At 41.3% G+C, this 26947-nt stretch overlaps 1 protein-coding gene across 4 annotated transcripts in view; it reads right to left on the bottom strand.

The window, feature by feature from the left end:
- The window catches only part of LOC106603656 (DNA (cytosine-5)-methyltransferase 3A), a 77756-nt gene extending 50916 nt beyond the window's left edge, over nt 1-26840 (bottom strand). For all 4 annotated transcript variants that reach the window (XM_014197582.3, XM_014197592.3, XM_014197601.3 and 1 more), the window contains exons 1-4: nt 26694-26840; nt 25007-25203; nt 16166-16276; nt 4875-5328 (exon numbers count right to left, since the gene is read on the bottom strand). In XM_014197582.3, coding sequence (XP_014053057.2) covers nt 4875-5328; nt 16166-16276; nt 25007-25090 — 649 coding nt within the window. In that variant the 5' untranslated portion in view covers nt 25091-25203; nt 26694-26840. The remainder of the gene's footprint in view (nt 1-4874; nt 5329-16165; nt 16277-25006; nt 25204-26693) is intronic.
- Between the last annotated feature and the right edge of the window lie 107 nt (nt 26841-26947).

Here is a 26947-nt window from a genome sequence, read left to right as displayed (position 1 = left end):
GATTTTTCAACGCCGATACCGATGATTGGAGGACCAAAAAAAGCCGATGCCGATTTTTATATATATATATATTTGTAATAATGACAATTACAACAATACGGAATGAACAATTAACACTTTTATTTTAACTTAATATAATACATAATAAAATCTATTTAGTCTCAAATAAATAATGGAACATGTTCAATTTGGTTTAAATAGTGCAAAAACACAGTGTTGGAGAAGAAAGTAAATGTGAAATATGTGCCATGTAAAAAAGCTAACATTTAAGTTCCTTGCTCAGAACATCAGAACTTATGAACGCTGGTGGTTCAATATTCCCAGTTCTTCAATATTCCCAGTTAGGAATTATGACGCGTCGACTATTTCTCTCTCTACCATTTGTATTTCATATACCTTTGACTATTGGATGTTCTTATAGGCACTTTAGTATTGCCAGCCTAATCTCGGGAGTTGATAGGCTTGAAGTCATAAACAGCGCTGTGCTTCAAGCATTGCTAAGAGCTGTTGGAAAACGCAGGAAAGTGCTGTTTGAATGAATGCTTACGAGCCTGCTGCTGTCTACCACCGCTCAGTCAGACTGCTCTATCAAATCATAGACTTAATTATAATAAACACAAAGAAATACGAGCCTTTGGTCATTAATATGGTCAAATCCCGGAAACTATCATTTCGAAAACAAAACGTTTTATTCTTTCAGTGAAATACGGTATCGTTACGTATTTTATCTAACGGGTGGCAACCCTAAGTCTAAGTATTTCTGTTACATTGCATAACCTTCAATGTTATGTCATAATTCTGTACAATTCTGGCAAATTAGTTCGCAGTTCGCAACGAGCCAGGCGGCCCAAACTGTTGCATATACCCGGACTCTGCTTGCACTGAACGCAAAAGAAGTGACACAATTACCCTAGTTAATATTGCCTGCTAACATGAACTTCTTTTAACTAAATATGCAGGTTTAAAAAAATATACTTCTGTGTATTGATTTTAAGAAAGGCATTGATGTTTATGGTTAGGTACATTTGTGCAACGAATGTGCTTTTTTCACGAATGCGCTTTTGTTAAATCATCACCCGTTTGGCAAAGTTGAAGTAGGCTGTGATTCGATGATAAATTAACAGGCACCGCATTGATTATATGCAATGCAGGACAAGCTAGTTAACCTAGTAATGTCATCAACCATGTGTAGTTAACTAGTGATTATGTGAAGATTGATTGTTTTTTTTTTATAAGTTTAATGCTAACTAGCAACTTATCTTGACTCATTGCAGCCACAAGGTCCTTTTGACGCTGCACTCACGTAACAGGTGGTCAGCCTGCCACACAGTTTCCACTTGGATTGCAATGTAATCGTCCATAATCGGCGTCCAAAAAGGCCGATTACCGATTGTTATGAAAACTTGAAAGTATAAGCTTGCGTTGTTATATATGGAATAGCTAGCAACTTAAAAACAATTACCCATCGCTATAAGTGTGTACTATTTTAATAGTAATGTTATATAATACACATTGGCTGTTAAGCCAATTATATTATATGACTGTTGCCTCCCGTTTAAGTTTATTGTGATGGTAATGATGTTGGTTTTTGATAATTATTAGGTGGAGGTCGCTAAATACAATGGTATCTTCAACCTAGCCTAGCGTTTAGCTAGCTATCTAGTAACTAAACAAAATATGTTTTATTATCACCTGAAGCAATACATTTATCCTGTCTTGAATGAAAAGGTCATATTTTGCAATCTCTCAAAATAAATGCATCTCTGACGAGACAGGCTCTCCTCAATCTTGTATTACAAACACTACACTTGTCCTTTCAGTAGCGGGGCAAGACTCTGTGAAGATGACATACGGCGTAATGAAATATGTCACGATGTAAACGGGGCATCAGACTCACCATCAGATTCAGGCCATAAGTCCAGTAAAAAAAAAAAGGATCAAATTATTATCCTCACTTAGCCGTGCCTCACAAGTAATGCAACAAATTCTCTATTACCGGTGTGATCATATACCTACTGTAATTTCAACAAAAAATAAACAGAAAAAATGGTCTGAGAAGAACAACATTGGCAGGGCAATTCAAGCATAGCCAATATGCAGTGATAAGGTATTGGGTCTATAGCTTACTGTACAAACCTCATTGCTACAGAAATGTTTTTTATTGGTTAATGTATTCTAAGTCATGTAAAAAAAAGAATAATAATAATTGGTGCTGTAGATCTCAGTTTGCATATTGACTCAGAATTTGATCTTGACTCAGAAAAGGTTGGTGGCCACTGTTCTAACCCAACTCCATCTGTTATTCCCCATAGTTACGCATGTGTTAGTTTTGTTGCTAAACATAGTTGCAATGTTTGCATTTGTGGAACAGGGGTAACAAAAACTATACATTGTTTTCATATCGGCCTTCAATGTCTATTGAAAATGTAAAACAATATTGCATGTAGCTGCTGCACGTAACAGTTTGACACAATGATAAACACAGAATAAAACCATATTATTACTATACCCTAAAAGACTCATTTCGGCCCAGTTTAAACAAACACAGTAGTCTTAAGTGTTGTATCATTCAGCCCCATTACAACACTTGAGCTCTGAGAGGCCTGGGGCAGTGTCCTTATAGCATGGCTTTGGCCCAAATGGGCCCTGGTCAAAAGTAATGCACTATATGATAATAGATGCCATTTGGGAAACAAGCCCATGTTTTCTCCAACTATCCTGGTGTTGTCACTGAAGTACCCTAGACACAATAGACCATGATCCTCTCTCTTTTTTTTTCTCTGTCTCTCTTCAACTTGGTCCCTTGTGTAACTCTCTATTTCTGCCTCCACCTCGCTTTTCCCCCCTCTCTGTTTTTCTCTGTCTCTCTCTCTCTCTATTTTCCTCTCTCCCTTTCCCAGTCCACCTCTCTCTCTCTTCCCCTTGTACTCTCTCCCCCTCCGTCACGCTCTCTCTCTGTGCTTCCTCAATGTGAATAAGTTCCTACATAACCAGTGGGTGAGTTAGGCAGAGTGGGGGTTACTTTACTTTGGGGCTGCTACCAAGATCAGGGAGTTTCTGTTGCGGTGCAAGGAGAGGAGAGAAGGGAGAGTTGGCTGGTGTCACGCACAGGGGATATCTAGTCAGTTGCACAACTAAATGCATCTTCCACATTTGACCCGACCCCTATGAATCAGAGAGGTCGGGGGGGGGGGGGGGGGGGGGGGGGGGGCTACCTTAATCTGCATCCATGTCATTGGTGCCGGGGGAACAGTTGCTGTTGGGGGTTAACTGCCTCGCTCAAGGGCAGAACGGCAGATTTTCCCACCTTGCCGGCTCGGGGATTCGCTCTTAACCACTAGGCTTCCTGCTACTATATCTGTGTCCCAAATGGTACCCTATTCCCTATATAGTGCACTAAATGAGGAACAGTGTGCCATTTGGGAGGTGTTTCAGCTCTCTTATTGCTAGCGCTCATGCACTTCCTCTCTTTCTCCTCTCTAAGCTGCAATCCTTCCTCTGCTGTGCCCTTCAGATGGATGGCAGAACCCCCTCCCCCCATTCAGCCTGTTATCTATCGATCCATCCATCATCCATCCATCCACCATACTCTCTTCCTCTCCTCTTCCTCTGAGATGAATTATGTCATCAATTTATAGCTAATGTATTAATTGAATGTGGAATAATCACACTGAATTATCTACAGCAGTATTATTCACTCCAGTGAAAGTGTGATTTACATTTCAAATGAATGTGCTGTACACACAACCAAATACAATCCCTGTATCATTCATCCAGTACTGATTTTGCAATGCAGTTTTGGAGAGGTACATTTAGATAGGAAGCTGGCTACACAGCATGTAGGGCAGTGTGTGTATCAGGTTATTAGAGTGCAGACTCAGTGTGTAAGTGGCTCTGCTCTGGGCTGTGTGCCATCCACCTGGCGTGCCCCTGACAGAGACACACACACACACACACACACACACACACAGAGCGCAAAGTCCACAACAACACACACCAGACCTGCTCCCTGAGCCTGAGCTCTTCTCTGAGCACGGCCCCTACAGAACAAGGGCACACACACACACACACACACACACACACACACACACACACACACACACACACACACACACACACACACACACACACACACACACACACACACACACACACACACACACACACACACACACACACACACAGCCCCAACAGAACAGAGCAGGGGCAGGAAGGCAGGTTGCCAGGAGACGGAAGCTCTCCTCTCTCTCTCTACCAGGGCTTTATTTACTCTACTCCTCATCAAGGTCACATCCAGGCTGCACCTCTCTGAGAGAGAGGGCGTGTGGGGGGATGGGAGAGAAGAGGGCGAGAGGGGGAGGGATAGTGGGAGAGGAACACTGAGGTCATAGCCTGGCTGCACCTCTGAGAAGAGGGAAGAGAAGGAGAGAGGAGAGAGATAAGAGGGGGGCCACAGAGGTGAACCAGGGTAAAGTTCATTAGGCACCAAACTGAAACACCTGTCCAGTTTTGCTATGGTGTGACCTAATGAACACGACACGGGAGAGGGGAAGCTAGCAAATTGGTTAATCTCTACGTCATGACAGCAGACTGTCAGTGAGCAGGATTCTCTCGCTCTCTCCCTTTCTATTACAAGTTATTTAAAATGCTTTACATTACTGGGTTAAATTCATCCGTACTGAACACGACCAAAGAATAATTCAAAATGGCCACAGCAAGTAACATGAAACCGCTCACATCCATTCAATGCGAATTCATTGTTCATTTTCATTCCTTTGGCATTGGCCAGCAGTGGTGCCAGAGCAGAGCTGGCTGTGCCAAGAAAGTAGTGAGAATGAAGATAATAATATAACCAAGCAGGAGACACGACTCACATTTCGTTGGGCGCTCCAGTTTCCGCCTGCCTCGTTTTTTGCGCGGTGGAGTTGGCAGAGTCTCCTCTTTGTCCTTTTCAGAGTCGTCCTGTTCGTCCCGGTTCGGCTCCCGGCTCAGTAGAAACCCGTTCTCCAGGGAGGGGGGACTCAGGCTCCGGCTCTGACATAGGAGGGTGTGGGGTTCGGGGGGGGCGTCCTCAGACCGGCTGGTAGGGGCACTGGGGGTACCAGGGGCGCCTGGTAACCCGTTCTTCTCTGAAGCTTTCCTGTCCTGCTTGGGGCAGCAGCGGGCACCAGCCTGGTTTCTGTCTCTGTCTGCGTGCCCGCTGCTCACGACTCCATTGTGCACCTGCGCCACAGACACAGACTGTCTCTCTCTCTCCGCTGCCAGCCCGGTGCGACTGTTGTACCCACCTCCGACCACACTCTCCTTCAAAGACACACTGCCCTCCACCTGCAGGCAAAGGAAGAAGATATATCAAGACAATAGGAAGATTATATTTGTGTGTTGATATTATTGCCAATCACTTCACGTTATTAGAAATGTTGGAAAATGTCCCCTTCGGGGATAATAAAGTAATATCTATTCTATTCCACTGCATCGCTTTAACCTTTAGTTGAACGAAAAGCACAATTCAGTATATTTGTATCACTTGCTTCACTAGCCTGAGGTCCTGTTAGCCTCCCTCCCATAACCACTGTAGCTCTACACCGGAGTCGATACAGTAACGCTGCACAAATAACCTTTTGTTGGTTATAGTAATATTCAGCACTGAATGGGTTACCGTCGGAAACACTGTGAACTCAACTGGCTGTGCATTCGTTGAGTGCTGTAACTCATTTGTAGAGTTCTTCAACGCATTACAGCAGCACAGAAATACGAGAGGAATGTTGGCTTTTTGTCAAAGGAAGGAAATCTTTAATTTTGTTTGGATACTACATTGACGTGGGGACTCGCCCCTGGAAATCATTTCAATCTGTAAAGAAAAGTGTTTACTACTCTGTTCCAACAGGAGCACAGAGATTCCCGAACCCAATGACCCCATAGCAGACCCAACAAGATTATCTGGCTGGGATTATCGGGACGTGATTTAACTACATTGTAAATCTATTTCATTGTATATCTATATCATATCTTTACATCAAGCCAGGCACTCCAATACTCTTTTAAGACAAGTACATAAAAAAATAATGTGTTGATCACCTGATTTACATCTCTTCTTAGTGAGGAAATGTATTTATTTCATGTCCAAAATGTTCAAAGTAGAGGACATGGGTCTTACTATAAATAATGGGGCCTATGTGTGACATTGGGATAAACATTTCTAAATTGTTTGAAACTAAAATAAAAATGATTTTCATACAGTTCCACATGTGTACTTGGAGGAATAAAAGTGAATATATGCAAATTGGCCCATAAATCCACCTATACATCAACATAGGTTTAGGACTGTACACTGAGTACACCAAGCATTAGGAACACCTTCCTAATATTGAGTGACATCAAAAGGGATCATAGCTTTCACCTGGATTCACCTGGTCAGTCTATGTCATGGAAAGAACAGATGTTCATAATGTTTTGTATACTCAGTGTACATCCTTTAAGCAGGGTTCATACAGACATTGGCAAGTCAAATTCAAGGACTTTCAGGGACCTTTTCAATAACTTAATTGTAATGTAATGTTATACAATTGTATAATTGATATAATTGTACATTTTAAGGCCTAATATAGAACCCGATTTTTCTGCTGCCTATCTGTGTGGCCGACGCAGGCATCGAGTCAAATCAAATTGTATTTGTCACATGCGCAGAATACAACAGGTGTAGACCTTACCGTGAAATGCTTACTTACTGTACAAGCCTTTAACCAACAAATCAGTTAGTGATGTACTGGTATTCATGTCATAATACAGCCATGAATACCAGTAGCGTTTATCTTAACATTTGATTCTCACCATCACTGTTTTTATAATGAGAAAGTGACCTGGTTCCCTTTTTAATTGAAGGATTTCTATGGAAAGCCAAGTTGAAGCCAGCACCTCACATGGTTTTACCGCAACAGAGTAGCGCAACAACACCCTCCAATTGAAGCGGTGGGAAACAAACGAAAGTGGCCACATCTCTCACAAAAACGGATAAAAAATGAAATCACGGATAATTATAAGGGAGCAGGAGAACTTATAAATAGGGCTTTTCAAGCATCAAATTGAGGAAGTGTCTTATTTTCAAGGTAGGCCTATTCAAGTACTCCAAGTTCATGCAGGCTACTTCAAGCCCCTTGTAATGTTTAAAATTGAAGGTGTAACATGGAAAACAAAATGTATGTCATGTTATTTCATTACCAGATCATATTGTGTAGAAGCCCACTAGGCTATGTCATTTGTTGTCATTATATCCAGAATAATCAATAGGAATAGCGTTGGGTGTTGTGCAATAGTCTATCCTACACAATTGCGCACAGTAGACTCGGTGTCCAATCCGAGGCACGAGAACATATGAAAACGTGAACACATTACCTTGATGCTTTCTCTGTTAAATCTAACGGGATACTGCTGTAAATCAAGCAGACAACAACAGACGATTCAACATCAATTCTCTAGGGATATTAGATCCAACGCTGATCCAGGCACAACTGTCTTCAGCGGCGTAATCAATGACACACCAACATATTCTGGACATTCTTTCACGAACACCTTTTTCCCAGCACCTGGGCTGTTGTTGCATTGCTTCCTGGATCAGATCATGTTTTAAGTATCAAGGGAAGGTGACTTTATCGGTTTAAAGCATTGGATTTTGCAATCACATTTATTACTTGGGATTTGCGTGCCCATGAAAACTGTTTTCACCCAGTTACATAAGGAGATACGAAATGTTACATAGTTACACTGAATATCTGAAATCTCTACACAAAAAAACGGTCCGACAGCTACAGCCAGGATTATTAAAGGGTTCAAGTTCAATGTCTAATTTAACTGATTCATGCTTAATATATGATATAATGACAATTTACACGACCATAAATGCAAGGACAGAAAAGTAATGTTTTATGTCACATGATTTCAGACAAATCCCTCAAGACACCCTTCATGGTAAAGGGTTAAACATAAGTTTTAAATCACCTTGTGAATCTTAACTAATATAGCTATGATCCCCCATATAGCTTAACGTAATGACATGAAAAACATTGGCAGATTATTATCAATGACTTATCAACAGCTGTTACAAGAAATCGTCACACTTACCCTAGTTTATAGACAGACCCACATTTGAGAGAGATGGGGGAGGGGTCTTGTTTCCACAGTGTCTCTGCTAGACCACTGCCTAAAAATAGTGTTCAAATTTGTTACGGAGACAATTACTGGGTCACAGCAGAGGAAAGTAGGGCATGTCTAACGAGATGAGAATGCCTTCTCTGTCTGTCAACACTGTCAACATCATTTTGAAGCAGCCATCGTCTTAGATGGACAGACGGACAGACGGCCAGACAGACAGAGGCAGAGTGTGAGAAACAGACAGAAATACAGACACATACAGGTGTAGGATCAAGTATTTCCTCCTCTTCTTCTTTTGGGGTGCTACTATAGGCCACCAATTGCTAGCAGTCAGTATTTGGATAATATGTGTGCAATGCTTGATAGTGTGTGTGTGATGTTAACAGAGAGGTCTATTTTCTGGGTGACCTGAACATTGACTGGTTAGCGACTAGTTGTCCTCTCAAGAGGAAGCTTCTATCTGTAACTAATGCCTGTAATATGATCCAGATTATCACGCAAATCAAATCAAATGTTGTTTGTCACATGCTTCATAAACAACAGGCATATACTAACAGTAAAATGCTTACTTATGGGCCCTTCCCAAAAATGCTGAGAATTTTTTTTGAACAATTATAACACAAGGAATAAATACACAATGAGTAACGATAACCTTGCTGTATAAACGGGGTACCATTACCGAGTCGGTGTGCAGGGGTATGAGGTAATTGAGGTAGATATGTACACACAGCTAGGGCTAAAGTGACTAGGCAACAGCATAGATAAGAGTAGCAGCAGAGTATGTGTTGAGTCCAAAGAGTTGTGCAAAAAGGGGTCAATGCAGATAGTCTGGCTAACTACAGTATATGGTTAACTATTTATCAGTTTTATGGTTTGGGGTCCTGTTGGTTCCAGACCTGGTGCATCGGTACCGCTAGCTGTGCGGTAGCAGATAGAAGAGTCTATGACTAGGGTGGCTGGAGTCTTTGACAATTTTATGGTCTTCCTCTGACACTGCCTGGTAATTTAGGTAATATGTACATGTAGGTAGAGTTAAAGTGACTATGCATAGATAATAAACAGAGAGTATCAGCAGTGTGAAAGAGGGGTCTGGGTAGCCCTTTGATTAGCTGTTCAGGAGTCTTATGGCTTGGGGGTAGAAGCTGTTAAAAACCCTTTTGGACCTAGACTTGACACTCTGGTACCGCTTGTCATGCAGTAGCAGAGAGAACAGTCTATGACTTGGGTGGCTGGAGTCTTTGCCAATTTTTAGGGCCTTCCTCTGCCACTGCCTGGTATAGAGGTCGTGGATGGCAGGAAGCTTGGCCCCAGTGATGTACTGGGCCGTACACACTACCCTCTGTAGTGTCTTGCGGTCAGAGGCCGAGCAGTTGCCATACCAGGCAGTGATGAAACCAGTCAGGATGCTATCGATGGTGCAGCTGTAGAACCTTCTGAGGATCTGAGGACCCATGCAAAATCTTTTCAGTCTCCTGAGGGGGAATAGGCTTTGTCGTGCACTCTTCACGACTGTCTTAGTGTGTTTGGACCATGATAGTTTGTTAGTGATGTGGACACCAAGGAACTTGAAGCTCTCAACCTGTTCCACTACAGCCCCGACAATGAGAATGGGGCGTGCTCAGTCCTCCTTTTCCTATAGTCCACAATCATCTCCTTTGTCTTGATCACGTTGAGGGAGAGGTTGTTGTCCTGGCACCACACGGCCAGGTCTCTGACCTCCTCCCTATAGGCTGTCTCATCGTTGTCGGTGATCAGGCCTACCACTGTTGTGTCATTGTCAAACTTGATGACAGTGTTGGAGTCGTGCTTGGCCATGCAGTCATGAGTGAACAGGGAGTATAGGAGGGGACTGAGCACGCACCCCTGAGGGGCCCCCGTGTTGAGAATCAGCGTGTTGGATGCATTGTTCCCTACCCTTACCACCTGGGGGCAGCCCGTCAGGAAGTCCAGGATCCAGTTGCAGAGGGAGGTGTTTAGTCCCAGGGTCCTTAGCTTAGTGATGAGCTTTGAGAGCACTATGGTGTTGAACGCTGAGCTGTAGTCAATGAATAGCATTCTCACATAGGTGTTCCTTTTGTCCAGGTGGGAAAGGGCAGTGTTGAGTGCAATAGAGATTGCATCGACTGTGGATCTGTTGGGGCGGTATGCAAATTATAGTGGGTCTAGGGTTTCTGGGATAATGATGTTGATGTGAGCCATGACCAGCCTTTCAAAGCACTTAATGGCTACGGACGTGAGTGCTACGGGTCTGTAGTCATTTAGACAGGTTGCCTTTGGGTTCTTGGGCACAGGGACTATGGTGGCCTGTTTGAAGCATGTAGGTTTTACAGACTCGGTCAGAGACTGGTTGAAAATGTTAGTGAAGACACTTGCCAGTTGGTCAGTACAGGTCCTGGTAATCCGTCTGGCCCTGCGGCCTTGTGAATGTTGACCTGTTTAAAGGTCTTACAACGGCTACGGAGAGCGTGATCACACAGTCGTCCGGAACAGCTGGTGCTCTCATGCATGTTTCAGTGTTACTTGCCTCGAAAGCGAGCATAGAAGTCATTTAGCTCGTCTGGTAGGTTTGTGTCACTGGGCAGCTCGTGGCTGTGCTTCCCTTTATAGTCTGTAATAGTTTGCAAGCCCTGCCACATCCGAAGAGCGTCGGAGCCGGTATAGTACGATTCAATCTTAGTCCTGTATTGACGCTTTGCCTGTTTTATGGTTCGTCGGAGGGTATAGCAGGATTTCTTATAAGCTTCCGTGTTAGAGTGCCGCTCATTGAAAGCGGCAGCTCTACCCTTTAGCTCAGTACGGATGTTGCCTGTAATCCATGGCTTCTGGTTGGGGTATGTACGTATGTTCACTGTGGGGACAAAGTCATCGATGCACTTATTGATGAAGCCAATGACTGATGTGGTATACTCCTCAATGCCATCGGAAGAATCCCGGAACATATTCCAGTCTGTGCTAAGCAAAACAGTCCTGTAGCTTAGCATCTGCTTCATCTGACCACTTTCTAATTGACCGAGTCACTGGTGCTTCCTGCTTTAGTTTTTGCTTGTAAGCAGGCTGGTATGCTGGTAGAGATTAGGTAAAACGGATTTGAGTTTCCCTGCATTAAAGTCCCCGGCCACTAGGAGCGCTGCCTCTGGATGAGCGTTTTCCTTATGGCCGTATACAGATCATTGAATGTGGTCTTAGTGCCAGCATCAGTCTGCGGTGGTATATAGACAGCTATGAAAAATATAGATGTAAACTCTCTTGGTAAATAGTGTGGTCTACAGCTGATTATGAAATACTCTACCTTAGGCAAGCAAAACCTCAAGACTTCCTTAGATTTCGTGCACCAGCTGTTGTTTACATATATACATAGGCTGTCGCCCCTTGTCTTACCAGAGGCTGCTGTTCTATCCTGCCAAAAAATCTTAAAACCCGTCAGCTACAGATGAAGTCAGAAGTTTACATACAGTGGGGGAAAAAAGTATTTAGTCAGCCACCAATTGTGCAAGTTCTCCCACTTAAAAAGACGATAGAGGCCTGTAATTTTCATCATAGGTACACTTCAACTATGACAGACAAAATGAGGGAAAAAAAATCCAGAAAATCACATTGTAGGATTTTTTATGAATTTATTAGCAAATTATGGTGGAAAATAAGTATTTGGTCAATTACAAAAGTTTATCTCAATACTTTGTTATATACCCTTTGCTGGCAATGACACAGGTCAAACGTTTTCTATAAGTCTTCACAAGGTTTTCACACACTGTTGCTGGTATTTTGGCCCATTCCTCCATGCAGATCTCCTCTAGAGCAGTGATGTTTTGGGTCTGTCGCTGGGCAACACGGACTTTCAACTCCCTCCAAAGATTTTCTATGGGGTTGAGATCTGGAGACTGGCTAGGCCACTCCAGGACCTTGAAATGCTTCTAACGAAGCCACTCCTTCGTTGCCCGGGCGGTGTGTTTGGGATCATTGTCATGCTGAAAGACCCAGCCATGTTTCATCTTCAATGACCTTGCTGATGGAAGGAGGTTTTCACTCAAAATCTCACGATACATGGCCCCATTCATTCTTTCCTTTACACGGATCAGTCGTCCTGGTCCCTTTTCAGAAAAACAGCCCCAAAGCATGATGTTTCCACCCCCATGCTTCACAGTAGGTATGGTGTTCTTTGGATGCAACTCAGCATTCTTTGTCCTCCAAACACGACGAGTTGAGTTTTTACCAAAAAGTTCTATTTTGGTTTCATCTGACATTCTCCCAATCCTCTTCTGGATCATCCAAATGCTCTCTAGCAAACTTCAGACGGGCCTGGACATGTACTGGCTTAAGCAGGGGGACACGTCTGGCACTGCAGGATTTGAGTCCCTGGCCGCGTAGTGTGTTACTGATGGTAGGCTTTGTTACTTTGGTCCCAGCTCTCTGCAGGTCATTCACTAGGTCCCCCTGTGTGGTTCTGGGATTTTTGCTCACTGTTCTTGTGATCATTTTGACCCCACGGGGTGAGATCTTGCGTGGAGCCCCAGATCGAGGGAGAATATCAGTGGTCTTGTATGTCTTCCATTTCCTAATAATTGCTCCCACAGTTTATTTCTTCAAACCAAGCTGCTTACCTATTGCAGATTCAGTCTTCCCAGCCTGGTGCAGGTCTACAATTTTGTTTCTGGTGTCCTTTGACAGCTCTTTGGTCTTGGCCATAGTGGAGTTTGGAGTGTGACTGTTTGAGGTTGTGGACAGGTGTCTTTTATACTGATAACAAGTTCAAACAGGTGCCATTAATACAGGTAACGAGTGGAGGACAGAGGAGCCTCTTAAAGTAGAAGTTACAGGTCTGTGAGAGCCAGAAATCTTGCTTATTTGTAGGTGACCAAATACTTATTTTCCACCATAATTTGCAAATAAATTCATAAAAAATCCTACAATGTGATTTTCTGGATTTCTTTTCTCATTTTGTCTGTCATAGTTGACGTGTACCTATGATGAAAATTACAGGCCTCTCTCATCTTTTTAAGTGGGAGAACTTGCACAATTGGTGGTTGACTAAATACTTTTTTCCCCCACTGTACACCTTAGCCAAATACATTTAAACTCAGTGTTTCACAATTCCTGACATTTAATCAGAGTAAAAATTCCCTGTCTAGGTCAATTAGGATCACCACTTTATTTTAAGAATGTGAAATGTCAGAATAATAGTAGAAAGAATGATTTATTTCAGCATTTATTTCTTTCATCACATTCCCAGTGGGTCAGAAGTTTACATACACTCAATTAGTATTTGGTAGCGTTGCCTTTAAATTGTTTAACTTGGGTCAAATTTCTCTCATGGAATAGCCTTCATTTCTCAGAACAAGAATAAACTGACGAGTTTCAGAAGAAAGTTCTTTGTTTCTGGCCATTTTGAGCCTGTAATCGAACCCACAAATGCTGATGCTCCAGATACTCAACTAGTCTAAAGAAGGGCAGTTTTATTGCTTCTGTAATCAGACAACAGTTTTCAGCTGTGCTAACATCATTGCAAAAGGGTTTTCTAATGATCAATTAGTCTTTTAAAATGATAAACTTGGATTAGCTAACACAACGTGCCATTGGAACACAGGAGTGATGGTTGCTGATAATGTGCCTTTGTACGCCTATGTAGATATTCCATTAAAATCAGCCGTTTCCAGCAACAAAAGTCATTTACAACATTAACAATGTCTACACTGTATTTCTGATCAATTTGATGTTATTTTAATGGACAAAACATTTGCTTTTCTTTCAAAAACAAGGACATTTCTATGTGACCCCAACATATGATCGGTAGTGTATATAGAAACGTATGTGGACACCCCTTCAAATTAGTGGATTCGGCTATTTCAGCCACACCCGTTGCTGACAGGTATATAAAATTGAGAACACAGCCATGCAATCCCCATAGACAAACATTGGCAGTAGAATGGCGATACTGAAGAGCTCAGTAACTTTCAACGTGGCACCGTCATAGGATGCCACCTTTCCAACAAGTCAGTTCGTCTAATTTCTGCCCTGCTATAGCTACCCCAGTCAACTGTGAGTGCTGTTACTGTGAAGTGGAAACATCTAGGAGCAACAACGGCTCAGCCGCGAAGTGACAGGCCCCACAAGCTCCACACACATTATTTTATAGTTACATTTGTATGTCGCTGTATTTTACATTTGTGTGACTGTTCCTGTCTATCAGTGTTTTGTTACTTGTCGTGTTTTATGTTTTTGTGTGGACCCCAGGAAGAATAGCTGCTGCTTCGGAAAAAGCTAATGGGGATCTGAATAAACCAATAAAAATACAATAATACATGAGATCTGAGACTTTGGATTGTACAACATCAAATGGAAGATGTTGTGAAAAATGTTTTTATTATATCAGACTAATGACTGCTTATTAATGACTAATGACTGCTTCCTTATTCTCCTTAGAGCAACCAATCTTAATTATACTGCGATGCAGAGTAGAACAAAAACATGTCCACTGCTATTTGTCGAGCTATTTTCAGAAAAGTGTTCTGAAATCAAATTCCACTGATTTCTCACTGACATTTGAAAAAGGGATAGCATTTTACCACAACACGTAGTGTAAGGAAGAGAGAAAGAGTGAGAGAGAGAGTGAGAGACAGTGTGTGTGAGAAATGTAACATTACACTTTCTGTCAGCACAAGGGTGTTACGAAACACAACCCAGTGATCTACAACTGGCCCCCTGCCAAAGGTCACAGAGGTCATAGACAAGACAGACATGGAATGTCAGGACACTCAGCCCAATCATGGTGTTAACTATCACAACACCAAGTATAACACAATTATGCTTAAATCAATCTTGGCCACATATACTGAATTTGTATTTTATTTTTTAACCTTTATTTCACTTATTTACAATGACGGTCTATCCCGGCCAAACCCTAACCCGGACGACGCTGGGCCAATTGTGCGCCGCCCTATGGGACTCCCAATCACGGCCGGTTGTGATCGAACCAGGGTCCGTTTATGATGAACTTCACCAGCACCGTGGCTGGCTTTGTAGAATCTATCTTTGACAACATCGATTTGCCCAAGGTCAATACTTCAAAAAATAATAATTTCGAAACGCCCACCTTGCACCTGTTTGTCCTCTGTAGTTGTTTGCCGAAAATTCAGACTGTTCAATAAACGTTCATCAAAATTAACCACCGATTGCTGGCTGATTGCTGTTGGTCTAAGATGGCAACTCAGCACAAATGCGCATGTGCCCATTGAATCTCAATAAGGAAACAGTCGGTGATGGTGTTTGATTAATGTTTATAGAAAAAAGTATGGATTTCAGCAAACAAAGAGAGGCACGCAACTACAGAGGACAAACATAGGTACTAGGTGGTCATTTCATATATATATATATTTATTTTAAAGTATTGACCTTGGGCAAATCGATGTAGTCAGAGCTAAATTCCACAAAGCCTGGTCTCATCAGAAACTTCCTTCACCATGGTGCGGGGTATAGTCCGCCACACCGACCCCTGCCCATCCCCCGCCCTGCTGCCGAGTTGCACAGGGTGAGCAGCAAACAAGTTTCCAAGTTTAAACAAAGTTACAGAAAAACATGTTTTTTTCACTATCCTGATATCTGAAATAATGTAATGATATTATTCGAATTGTGAAATCCTTTCAAATGCCCAACCCTATTCTCTGGCACAGTGTTTTCCCCTACGACTGCTATCCAAGCATCTCACAGCTGTGAAAACACTGAGGCACAATGTCACTTTGCGTGATGGAGTTTCGTAAGAGATCCCTTTGCAATGACTGTAAACACATATTATATGTTATAGGACCTATGACATATGGCATATGAACGTGATACTTGAAATGTTGTTTACAAACATATCTGGGATCATTTTAATAACCGAATTGTAAATTTAGCTCGTTTTACAATAAACCTACAACGCGTGTAGTCTTCAGGTCCGCACGACAGCGTTTCTTGCTTCTCCACTGATGGTTATGAAAAAAATGGAAAAGCACAATAAGGATATTATTACAAATGATCTACTCACAGGTATCTGCTTGCGTTTCCTCCCAGCAGGCCTGACCACTTTATAGCTGGTGTTGCTTTTAGCTGGCTTCTCCTCTGGTGCCAGCTCCTTGTCCAGTATCGTGCTCTCACTCTGTCAAACAACAACACAATACTATCTCTCTCACTCTGTCAAACAACAACACACAACACAATATTTTCAACCTCATATGAAGAATCAGGTTGAATCACAGTAGAATCAGGTAGAATCATAGTAGAATCAAATAAAATTACAGTAGAATCAGGAAGAATTGCAGAATCAAATAGAATTTCAGTAGAATCACAGAAGAGTCAGGTATAATCAGATATAATTACAGTAGAATCACATAGAATCACAGTAAAATCAAATACAATTACAGTAGAATCAGATAGAATCACAGAAGAGTCAGGTATACTCAGATAGAATTACAGTAGAATCACATAGAATCACAGTAAAATCAGATAGAATTACAGTAGAATCACAGAAGAGTCAGGTATACTCAGATAGAATTACAGTAGAATCACATAGAATCACAGTAAAATCAAATAGAATCACAGTAAAATCAGATAGAATCAGATTAAATCACAGTAGAATCAGGTAGAATCAGATAGAATCACAGTAGCGTCAGGTAGAATCACAAACCAACCATACAAAAAATGTGACATCATTCAACTAGCTATCTGACTACTATCAACTAGCTTATTGAATGTGTCTACTTTGACCCTAAAATTGTACCCTGAATTGACTGATTAGCTCTTATGTAAACAGTATATATTCCAACTCTTAACAAACGCACATTAACAGATTAGAATCACAAGTTCACAGTTAAAACGAAATGCATAGTAAACATCACCCATAGGGTTGAGAGGCAGTATGAATGTGTAATGTGATTCTAATTGTAGTGTAACTGTATACTGTACAGGGTTGGGGTCAATTCCATTTCAATTCCAGTCAATTCAGGAAGTACACTGAAGTTCTAATTCCAATTCCAATTCACTTAATTGTTTTGTAACGACAAAAATGTGGATTTGGAATGTAGTTTACTGTCCGAATTGACTGGAATTGAAATGGAATTGACCTCAACCCTGTCCAGTATGCAGTATACATTACAACTCTTGAACAGTTTAGGGACTCTCTCTCTCAATAGGTCTCTATCCTGTGCCTCTTTGGGATAAAGAGAGACAATGGGACAGATGGGATTTGAATGACATGTCCCTTTGAGTCTGGGTGAAGTGAGAGCTATAGCTATAGCTACTACCACAGAGCCTGACCTCACTGAGATACATTCCCTAATGACACTGTTACAAAGACACTGTGGGAGTGTGTGTGTGTGTGTGTGTGTGTGTGTGTGTGTGTGTGTGTGTGTGTGTGTGGACTAGGACTGTTGCGGTGACCGTATTACCGCCACACTGGTGATCACGAAGGCATTCAAATTCCACATGACCGTTTAGTCACGGTAATTAGGCTTCTCCAAACTCTGATGCTGCTGATGGTCGTTAGTAGCCTACCAAACTTGCTAACTGCCTGGTACTCAGCACTCTATTGTCCCTCTAATCACTCTGACATCAATTCAAATATATTTGAAAATCTAATCAGTGATCTCATGTTGCTCAACATTTTTATAGGCTATGCAATTGGGAGAAAACAGATTGATGGCCTCTACTAAAAAGAGGAGGGTCCCATCAGCTTTCTATAGGCTAGGCCTACTATATTTATTTCTCAACTTTCCTAATTTTAAGCACATTGCTTATATTTACAATAGGAGTATAGCCTACCTGGCTGGCATGAAAATAAACCACAGGGAAAAGCTATTTAATGTATTTAATTCGCTATTTAATGCTCCATTCGCTCCATTTGCTCCATTCGCTATTTAATGCTATGTATTTTTTCCCACTGTCCCTGTTTCGAGACAGGTGTATGATAATGGTCCATTCTAAATCAAAACAAATGTCACCATATAGTTGAAGTCGGAAGTTTACATACACCTTAGCCAAATACATTTAACCTGTCTGGGCTAGGGGGCAGTATTTTCACGGCCGGATGAAAAAACGTACCCAATTTAAACAGGTTACTACTCTGGCCCAGAAACTAGAATATGCATATTATTAGTAGATTTGGATAGAAACCACTCTGAAGTTTCTAAAACTGTTTCAATGGTGTCTGTGAGTATAACAGAACTCATATGGCAGGCAAAAACCTGAGAAAAATACAACCAGGAAATGAAAAATCTGGTGCCTGTAGGTTTTTCAAGTCATTGCCAATCGAACACACAGTGATTCAGGATTAATTTTGCACTTCCTAAGGCTTCCACTAGATGTCAACAGTCTTTAGAAAGTTGTTTGAGGCGTCTATGATGAACAGAGACCGAATGAGAAGGCTGGGAAGTTGGTAACCCAGGGAAGGATGTCAGTTCATTGGCGCGCATTCACGCGAGAGGTAGCTCTGTTCCAAAACGTTTTTCAAGACAATGCATGAGTCCGGTTGGAATATTACTGAATCTTCACGTTCTAAAGGCCCTAAAGATTGATGCTATACAACGTTTGACATGTTTGAACGAACGTAAATAGATTTTTTTTTTTACTTTTCGTCGTGACATTTTCCTCGCGCGTCCTACATTTTGAGTAGCTTACTGAACGCGCAAACAACATGGAGTTATTTGGACATAAATTATGAACTTTATCGAACAAAACAACATTTGTTGTGGACCTGGGATTCCTGGAAGTGCCTTCTGATGAAGATTATTAAAGGTAAGTGAATATTTCTAATGCTATTTATGCATTTAGATGACTCCAAAATGGCGGCTATCTGTATTGCTGACCACATTACTCAGATTATTGCAAAGTGTGCTTTCCCAGTAAAGTTATTTTGAAATCTGTCAATGTGGTTGCATTCAGGAGATGTTAATCTATAATTCTTTGAATAACAGTTTAATATTTTATCAACGTTTATGACGAGTATTTTTGTAAACTGTAGTACTGATTCACCGGAAGTTTTGGGGGAAATACATTTTCTGAACGTCACGCGCCAATGTAAAATGCTGTTTTTGGATATAAATATGAACTTGATTGAACAAAAAATGCATGTATTGTCTAACATAATGTCCTAGGAGTGTCATCTGATGAAGATTGTCAAAGGTTAGTGCATCATTTTAGCTGGTTTTCTGCTTTTGGTGACGCCTGTCCTTGCATTGAAAATGGCGGTGTGTAATTTTTTTGTCTTTGTACTGTCCTAACATAATCTAACTTTATGCTTTCGCCGTAAAGCCTTTTTGAAATCGGACAACGTGGTTGGATTAAGGAGATGTTTATCTTTCAAATGGTGTAAAATAGTTGATTGTTTGAGAAATTGAAATTATTCGATTTTTGCTATCTTGTCAAGCAATCCCGTTACCGGGATGAGAACGGGAAGGGGTCCCATAGAGGTTAAACTCAGTTTTTCACAATTCCAGACATTTAATCCCAGTAAAAATTCCCTGTCTTAGTTCAGTTAGGATCACCACTTTATTTTAAGAATGTGAAATGTCAGAATAATAGTAGAAAGAATGATTTATTTCAGCTTGTATTTCTTTCATCACATTCCCAGTGGGTCAGAAGTTTACATACACTCAATTAGTATTTGGTAGCATTGCCTTTAAATTGTTTAACATGGGTCAAACATTTTGGGTAGCCTTCCACAAGCTTCCCACAATAAATTGGGTGAATTTTGGCCCATTCCTCCTGAAAGAGCTGGTGTAACTGAGTCAGGTTTGTAGGCCTCCTTGCTCACACACGCTTTTTCAGTTCTGCCCACAAATTTTCTATAGGATTGAGGTCAGGGCTTTGTGATGGCCACTCCAGTACCATGACTTTGTTCTCCTTAAGCCATAACTTTGGAAGTATGCTTGGGGTCATTGTCCATTTGGAAGACCCATTTGCGACCAAGCTTTAACTTCCTGACCGATGTCTTGAGATGTTGCTTCAATATATCCACATATTTTTCCTGCCTCATGATGCCATCTATTTTGTGAAGTGCACCAGTCCCTCCTGCAGCAAAGCACCCCCACAACAAGGATGAACCAGACTTGTGGAGGTCTACAATTTTTTTTTCTGATGTCTTGGCTGACTTTAGATTTTCCCATGATATCAAGCAAAGAGGCACTGAATTTTAAGGTAGGCCTTGAAATACATCCACAGGTACACCTCCAATTGACTGAAATTATGTAAATTAGCCTATCAGAAGCTTCTAAAGCCATGACATCATTTTCTGGAATTTTCCAAACTGTTTAAAGGCACAGTCAACTTAGTGTATGTAAACTTCTGTCCCACTGGAATTGTGATACAGTGAGTTATAAGTGAGATAATCTGTCTGTAAACAATTGTTAGAAAAATGACTTGTGTTATGCACAAAGTAGATGTCCTAACCGACTTGCCAAAACTATAGTTTGTTAACAAGAAATTTGTGGAGTGGTTGAAAAACAAGTTTTAATGACTCCAACCTAAGTGTATGTAAACTTCTGACTTCAACTGTATATTATTTAGTATATGTAAAGACAATATTCAATCAAGAATAGTCTGATGGGTTACAATATTAGCCTAAAATTAAGCACATTAATCCGCTTCACAAGGGGTGTAGAGCCCAAGTGGCATACATAAGCAGCGCTTGAGTTTCAAGTTTGGGGAAGATAATTTTCACCATAAAAATGCACCTTTTTAATAAAAGCATTACATGCATAATTGCATTTGCGGTCACTTTTGATAATGGTGTTTTCCGCTAATGGAATATTCACGCTTATATCCTACTACCATGTGCGCATTGCTGCGCTTATAATGTGAAGAAATGGCCTAATAGTTTATCAACATTTTGAGGTAAACATTCTGATCTGTTGCATCAGCCACATTGCATAAAACCTTTTTTTTTATGCTAGTGATTGTATTAATTTGGGATCTATCGCATCCCACAACTGTCCCAGACGATGTGGAATATTTATTTCTCGCACAGAATAGAATAGATCGACTTTTGTACTATGGGGGATAGTAGATATAGGCTCATGCTTTTGCTGTTCGTTAGGCCTACCCGTCTTGTTGGCTGATAAATGTGGACAGTTCTTCCAATATGTTCAATATGCACCTTGGAATTGGATAAGGACGCACGTAGTTGCGTCCCTGATGTGTCTGTCTTCACTTGTAGCCTGTGAGAAAGACCCGATCATGTGACGGAGAGCCGTGTGAGTGAGAGACGCTTCGGATTGCGCAGCACACTCAGGGATAATAGCACAACGCAGCACTCCAGGCCCTAAAGGCATGGATTTATTTAGGGTTCCGCCGTGAAATTCGAGGCATTATCAAGTGCTTGTCAAATTGTGAATGAGTGACTGATGTAGTGTGTACAGCCTGCGCAAAAAAACAAAGCAGAGCTCATGCCTTTCAATATACTTTTTTCAAATCATCATTAGAGTCTCATCATACAGCCTTAAAATGTATTAAAGATCTAAACATATAGCTCAACGTTTGTAGAACAACTAAAGTTACATTAATAACTCTAAATTAAGCATATAGGAATACCTATTTCTTTGTTAACCGCTGAACACAGAATAGCCGCATGTGCGCACTCACTAGCAGTTCGGGGGGGGGGGGGGCAGTGCCCCTGTGACAACAATTTTGGACCCCCTTGTGGCCCCCCTAAATGTGGAGTATGAAATCATTTTTACATCGTTCATTTTTTACATCCGTTATTAGACAGTGGCAACGCGGAACACTAATTTAACCCACACATTTTCTAGAGGGACGGCTTTAGGCGGAACACAACAGTATTGTACCACATGCAAAACGATATGACAACAATAACGTCTAATGTAACTGGCCCCTCTAACAGTACAACTGGCCCCAGCTTGGCCCCCCCAGTAGAAATGGTCTAGAACCGCCACTGTGCGAACTCCCTCAAATCATTTGGAGAAAATATTTATATTTTATTCAGCTTTGTTCAGTTGTATTCTTCATACTATAAAATAATGTAAAATAATGCCACAGAATTATAAGCAAATCTTATCTGCTAAATGAACTAGTGTAGCCCACAGCCATTTGGCATAGCCAGATCAGGACCTAACATAAGGACAACTCAGAGTATCCGAGTATGCTATTATTTTCTTCTGAAATAGAGTACATTTTCTTCATATCTTGCTTCTTTTGACCTGTCTAAAATAAATTATGGATTTATTGTGAAGGTGTAGGCTATATTACATGGATTTATTAGACTTTTTAAAATGGCTTGTAGGCTATGTGTGGAAGCCAGGAGATGCTAAATGTGTTTGTGTTAATTAACGCTCAATTACCGTGAGACCGACAGTTATTTTCTTGACAATCACGTCTGACTAAATTTTATGACCACCACAGCCCTAGTGTGGACCCCTCCTGCACATTCCCTTTGATGAATAAAACTGTCTTCCCCCTAAGAAAAAGCCCTATATCCACCCTGACCCAGCACCCCTGGGGTTGCTCTGGGCCAGGGGACCTGATCCTAGATCAGCACTCCTACTCTGACAGACTCTTTTTGTAAATACAGACCCAGGGCCTCAATATTAACTCAATAATATGTACTGACTGAGTGTCTTAGTGAGTGTGTTGTTTGGGGTAAGAAGGGAGACAAGCTTGAACAATTAATTGAAGTAGACCAAATCCTGCTTAGCAACCAGCTATCAGCATCACGAGGTGGGCGCTACTGGGAGCAGGTGATGAAAAACAGCCTTGGCTTTTTAAAGGGGATGGAGCACAGTGAACAACAAAAAGGCAGCCACATTATCTAGTCACATTATTTGTAGTAAATCTAGTATCTAGTACATGGAAATCGACTGACCTGAAAACCTTGTTTTGTTTTAACATGACTTGGGCCAGACCTGGATTCATATGCTATATTTCATTCATTCACATAATCCTCCAACTTGACATTAGATTGATAAAATTGTGATTTTGCATTTTCATTGTTGTTTATTTCTCCAGCAGTGATTTCCCTCCTCCTCCTACTATCTAGGGCTGCTTCCCAAATGCATCCTATTCCCTACACAGTTCCCTATGGGCCCTGGTCAAAAGTAGTGCACTGTAGAGGGAATAGGGGTGCCATTTGGGACACAGCCCTAGTGCCTGGTTAAGCCTGCCTCCACCAAAGGAGTATTGGCACTGCATGCACTCCTATTGCCGTTCTATAAGGGATTAGCTGTCACCAACCCCCTTGTCACAAAATCACCAAGCGTGGAAAGAAGGTAATCGCACGGGCGTAATTCTAGAATAGGGAATGTCTGTATGCACTAAATGATGCCTCTCTGTCTGATTCCATGGACATGTAGTCTCGTGTTGTGTTGACAAAATCCTGAAAATGTTCAATGAAACACAACACACCATTATGACACATTACTAAAATATGTAAATATGGCAATTCATAAAGCACTACATAGCATAAAATACAATGAACCCTATAACATACTCCGGCACTATTCGATATCTCTGGCACTATTTTCAGTCGGAAGTCGGTTTATTTAAGGCAATGGTTGTTGCTTAGCAACAAGAATACATTGGGCAGGCAGTGTGATGGGAGGAGAGTGTAGTAGAGGAGAGAGGAGAGAGGAAATGCCCCAGTATAACACAGCAGTTGGCTGGCTGGCTCATCGTACAACAGCCAACGCCCCACGTCACAGTAACAAACCAGTGGCATCTTTCTAACAGGCACAATCAGCACATAATACAGAAAACTACCATGGGGGGGGGGGGGGGGTCAAGGATGCTTTAACTACTGTGTACAGTAGGCCTATGTGATCATGTTAGACTCCACTTATAAATGATTTTCTTTTTTCCCCCATATTTTCATCACTAGGGGTCCTATAGCGTCTCCTTACTGATTTTATAGAACTTGGTTAACCACATATATTAGATGACATATAGACAGTGGTTACTGGAAACTAATAGGCTATCTCTATGGCTAAATTCTCTGAGCTCCAACTAATATCGGTGATATTGCTAATTAGTTATATTGACTAATAAGCGTCCAGCATTTAGGAGCGTCTCTTCATTGATTTTCCTAAAAGCTGGTTCACCCTAAGTAGAGGACATGGCAACATACATTAGATAGATGACCGATAGACACTGGTCACCAATATCTATGGGGTTGGTCTGAGCTAAAGAGGTGATTGGTGATATTACGGGTATATTTGTCAATAAAGCATGACCTACACTGATGGATTGAGTCCAGTTATATAAACCACAAAAATGGGTGGAGGGGCTATCGATCAAATGTATTTATCAAGCCCTTTCACATCCTCAGTTGTTCATGTGGGTAATGGGTGGTTAATCACAGTTAACCCAGAACTAAAATCTTGAGTCATTTGGTCAGATGCCATTTATGTTACATATTCTGTTGACGAGAGATCGTGGGTGGCTAACTTACAGTGATCCAGCATGATTTTTTATGATGTGCGTAGTACAACTGTGCAGCGTATAGATTCATTGAACTATATGAAACTTTACCAACAATGGCAAAATATGCTGGGTGTATTTTGTGGTATGTCTATTCTCGTATGGAAATGAAGTGGAAATAATCTGGAAATGACATGTATTCCATCTGGGACCGTGGTGGAAGCAAGAGAATTGCTTTAACGTGTTATCCCCTGGGTTGTATTACATTTATTTTCCCCAATAAATGAATAAAATCAATTACACAGTGGTTCAGGTTAATGATGCAACAACAAAAAATCCATGATAAGACGTCTGATCTCTGATGACATGTTATAATGCATTTGTAATACACACTGTCATAACGCAATAGCATGTTATAGTGCTTTAATGACAGTAGTTTTGCATTACACAGCTGTTTGTTTCTTACCATTCTGTTCCCAGGTTCATCACAGGTGTGGTCAGAGTGTTTGAATGCAGCGGTGTTGGTGGTGGCAACAGTGTTGGACGGCATCGCCAAGGGTGCAAATCGTATGGATGATATTCTTAACGGAAATCAGAAGAAGCTTCAAAATTGGATAAATAAAATAAATGGAACAAAAAAAAATGGTGATCGATGATCCTCCCCTGCAATATGAAGAACAACAAATTGAATCATTCATGCTGAAAAACTGGCAATACATAAGTATTTATTATTATAATATTGTAACTTTATTATTATGCCTTTCGTTTTTGTATTAAGTTGAACATTATTCTAGCCTACACAATGGATTCAATCAATAACAGTCTCCCTACTAATTGCAGTGATCTGATTAGGCAACAGTAGGGCCTGTTAGGGACAAATTATCCACGTCTTTACATTTAGTCTACTACAGTTATGACCTAACAAGTTAAATGTTAAAAGTTACATTTTAAGGATGCTGAGAAGTGTCAAGTTCGCTCTAGTTTCTCCTGTTTCTCTCCATTTTCTCTTACACACAATATAACGCGTGCAATATGCATATTACAGTCTATATGCATATTAGATTTTCATTATAGCCCGTCTTTTCAAACTAGACTTAGTGCTTTGCACAGGCTGCAGGCAAGGCCTAGACCAGCCCACTATAGCCTACTACCTCTTTACCTAACTGAGATCAAAAGCCTAAAATGTGCACTTTCGATCCTATATTTACAGTGTCAATGTTGATTGTAAAAGTAACACTTTTCAGTCATTTTTCCAGAAGGCTTGTGATATAGACCTAGTCTTGTTATAGGCTAAACGTCCTTGGTGTTTTGGTCATTGCCCCCATTTTAACTAGCTGGTCCTACACTACCGATAACTGCCGGCGTTAAAGTGCTCAAGATACACTTTCACCCAAGCGCACACACAGGCAGACTTTCTGACACATTGGCACAAATGTAGCGTGAATTGAAACATTTAGAACAGATTGGAATGATAGTTAATAGACATTTTAACATATTGATAAATGTATCAGTATTGTTAAAGTGTAAATGCACGTTTCGATTTTTTTCGTGATCAGACCAACATTTTGCGGAAAGTGACATTGCATCTCTAAAACGTGTTACTTTTTAAATATACAACATGAGTGTGGATTCAGTGTTACGGCCTACTGTTCCATTGTCAGCACAAAACACAAATCTGATACACTATGACAATTATGATTGAATTAAATACTTTATCAATGCACACATGGTTGGCGGTCACCTGCATTTGTCACTCTTGAAGGCTAAATTACAAAGTTTTACACGTATTTGCAGGGGAAATCAGAATCTGTAAACCGGTGTACTGTAGCCTATCCCGTTCATAGGCCACAACCATTTGAAGGATAAAAAACCCCGTTACGTTCAGACGGGCCGGTATTATGTAGCAACAATCGCCGTTCTGTGTCTACAAATACGCCGTCATCAAGTTCAAGTGCATATCACAATGTCTAATCGTCAGTCTCCACATCTGCAAAAGCACACAACGGCTATCCGTTTCCCTTCACCAGTACAATCGAGTGCAGCCAATCTGCCTTCCGTTCTCAGGGCTCTCATGACTGTGTCTGTTCCGATAAAGGTTAGGCTACCCCTACAGAGGGTTTGGTGATAACGGGCTATGTCACGGTGTTCATTACCCGTTTTGCCAAGTCCCAGGCCTGACCCTTTTTGTTTTCTCTTGCTCCCGGATACTCCTTCTTCTCTCCCCGTCCTCCACCTCCCCAGCCGGCCAGCACTTCGCCAGATGCTCCGCTCACACTGCAGGGGCCAACGGACTGATCGTGTCTCCACCAGGTCCTAAAGGTAGTGGGGTAACGGCTGCTGCTAGCCATTATGCTTATATTCTTATAAAATATATGCTTACATTGTTTCAAAATCTGTGCCAAATATT

The sequence above is a fragment of the Salmo salar genome, chromosome 01, assembly GCF_965601325.2.
Source record: "Salmo salar chromosome 01, fSalSal1, whole genome shotgun sequence".
In the NCBI taxonomy this organism is placed as follows: domain Eukaryota; kingdom Metazoa; phylum Chordata; class Actinopteri; order Salmoniformes; family Salmonidae; genus Salmo; species Salmo salar.
The sequence above is the reverse complement of the archived record's forward strand: the minus strand, read 5'-3'. Positions and strand labels throughout refer to the sequence as shown.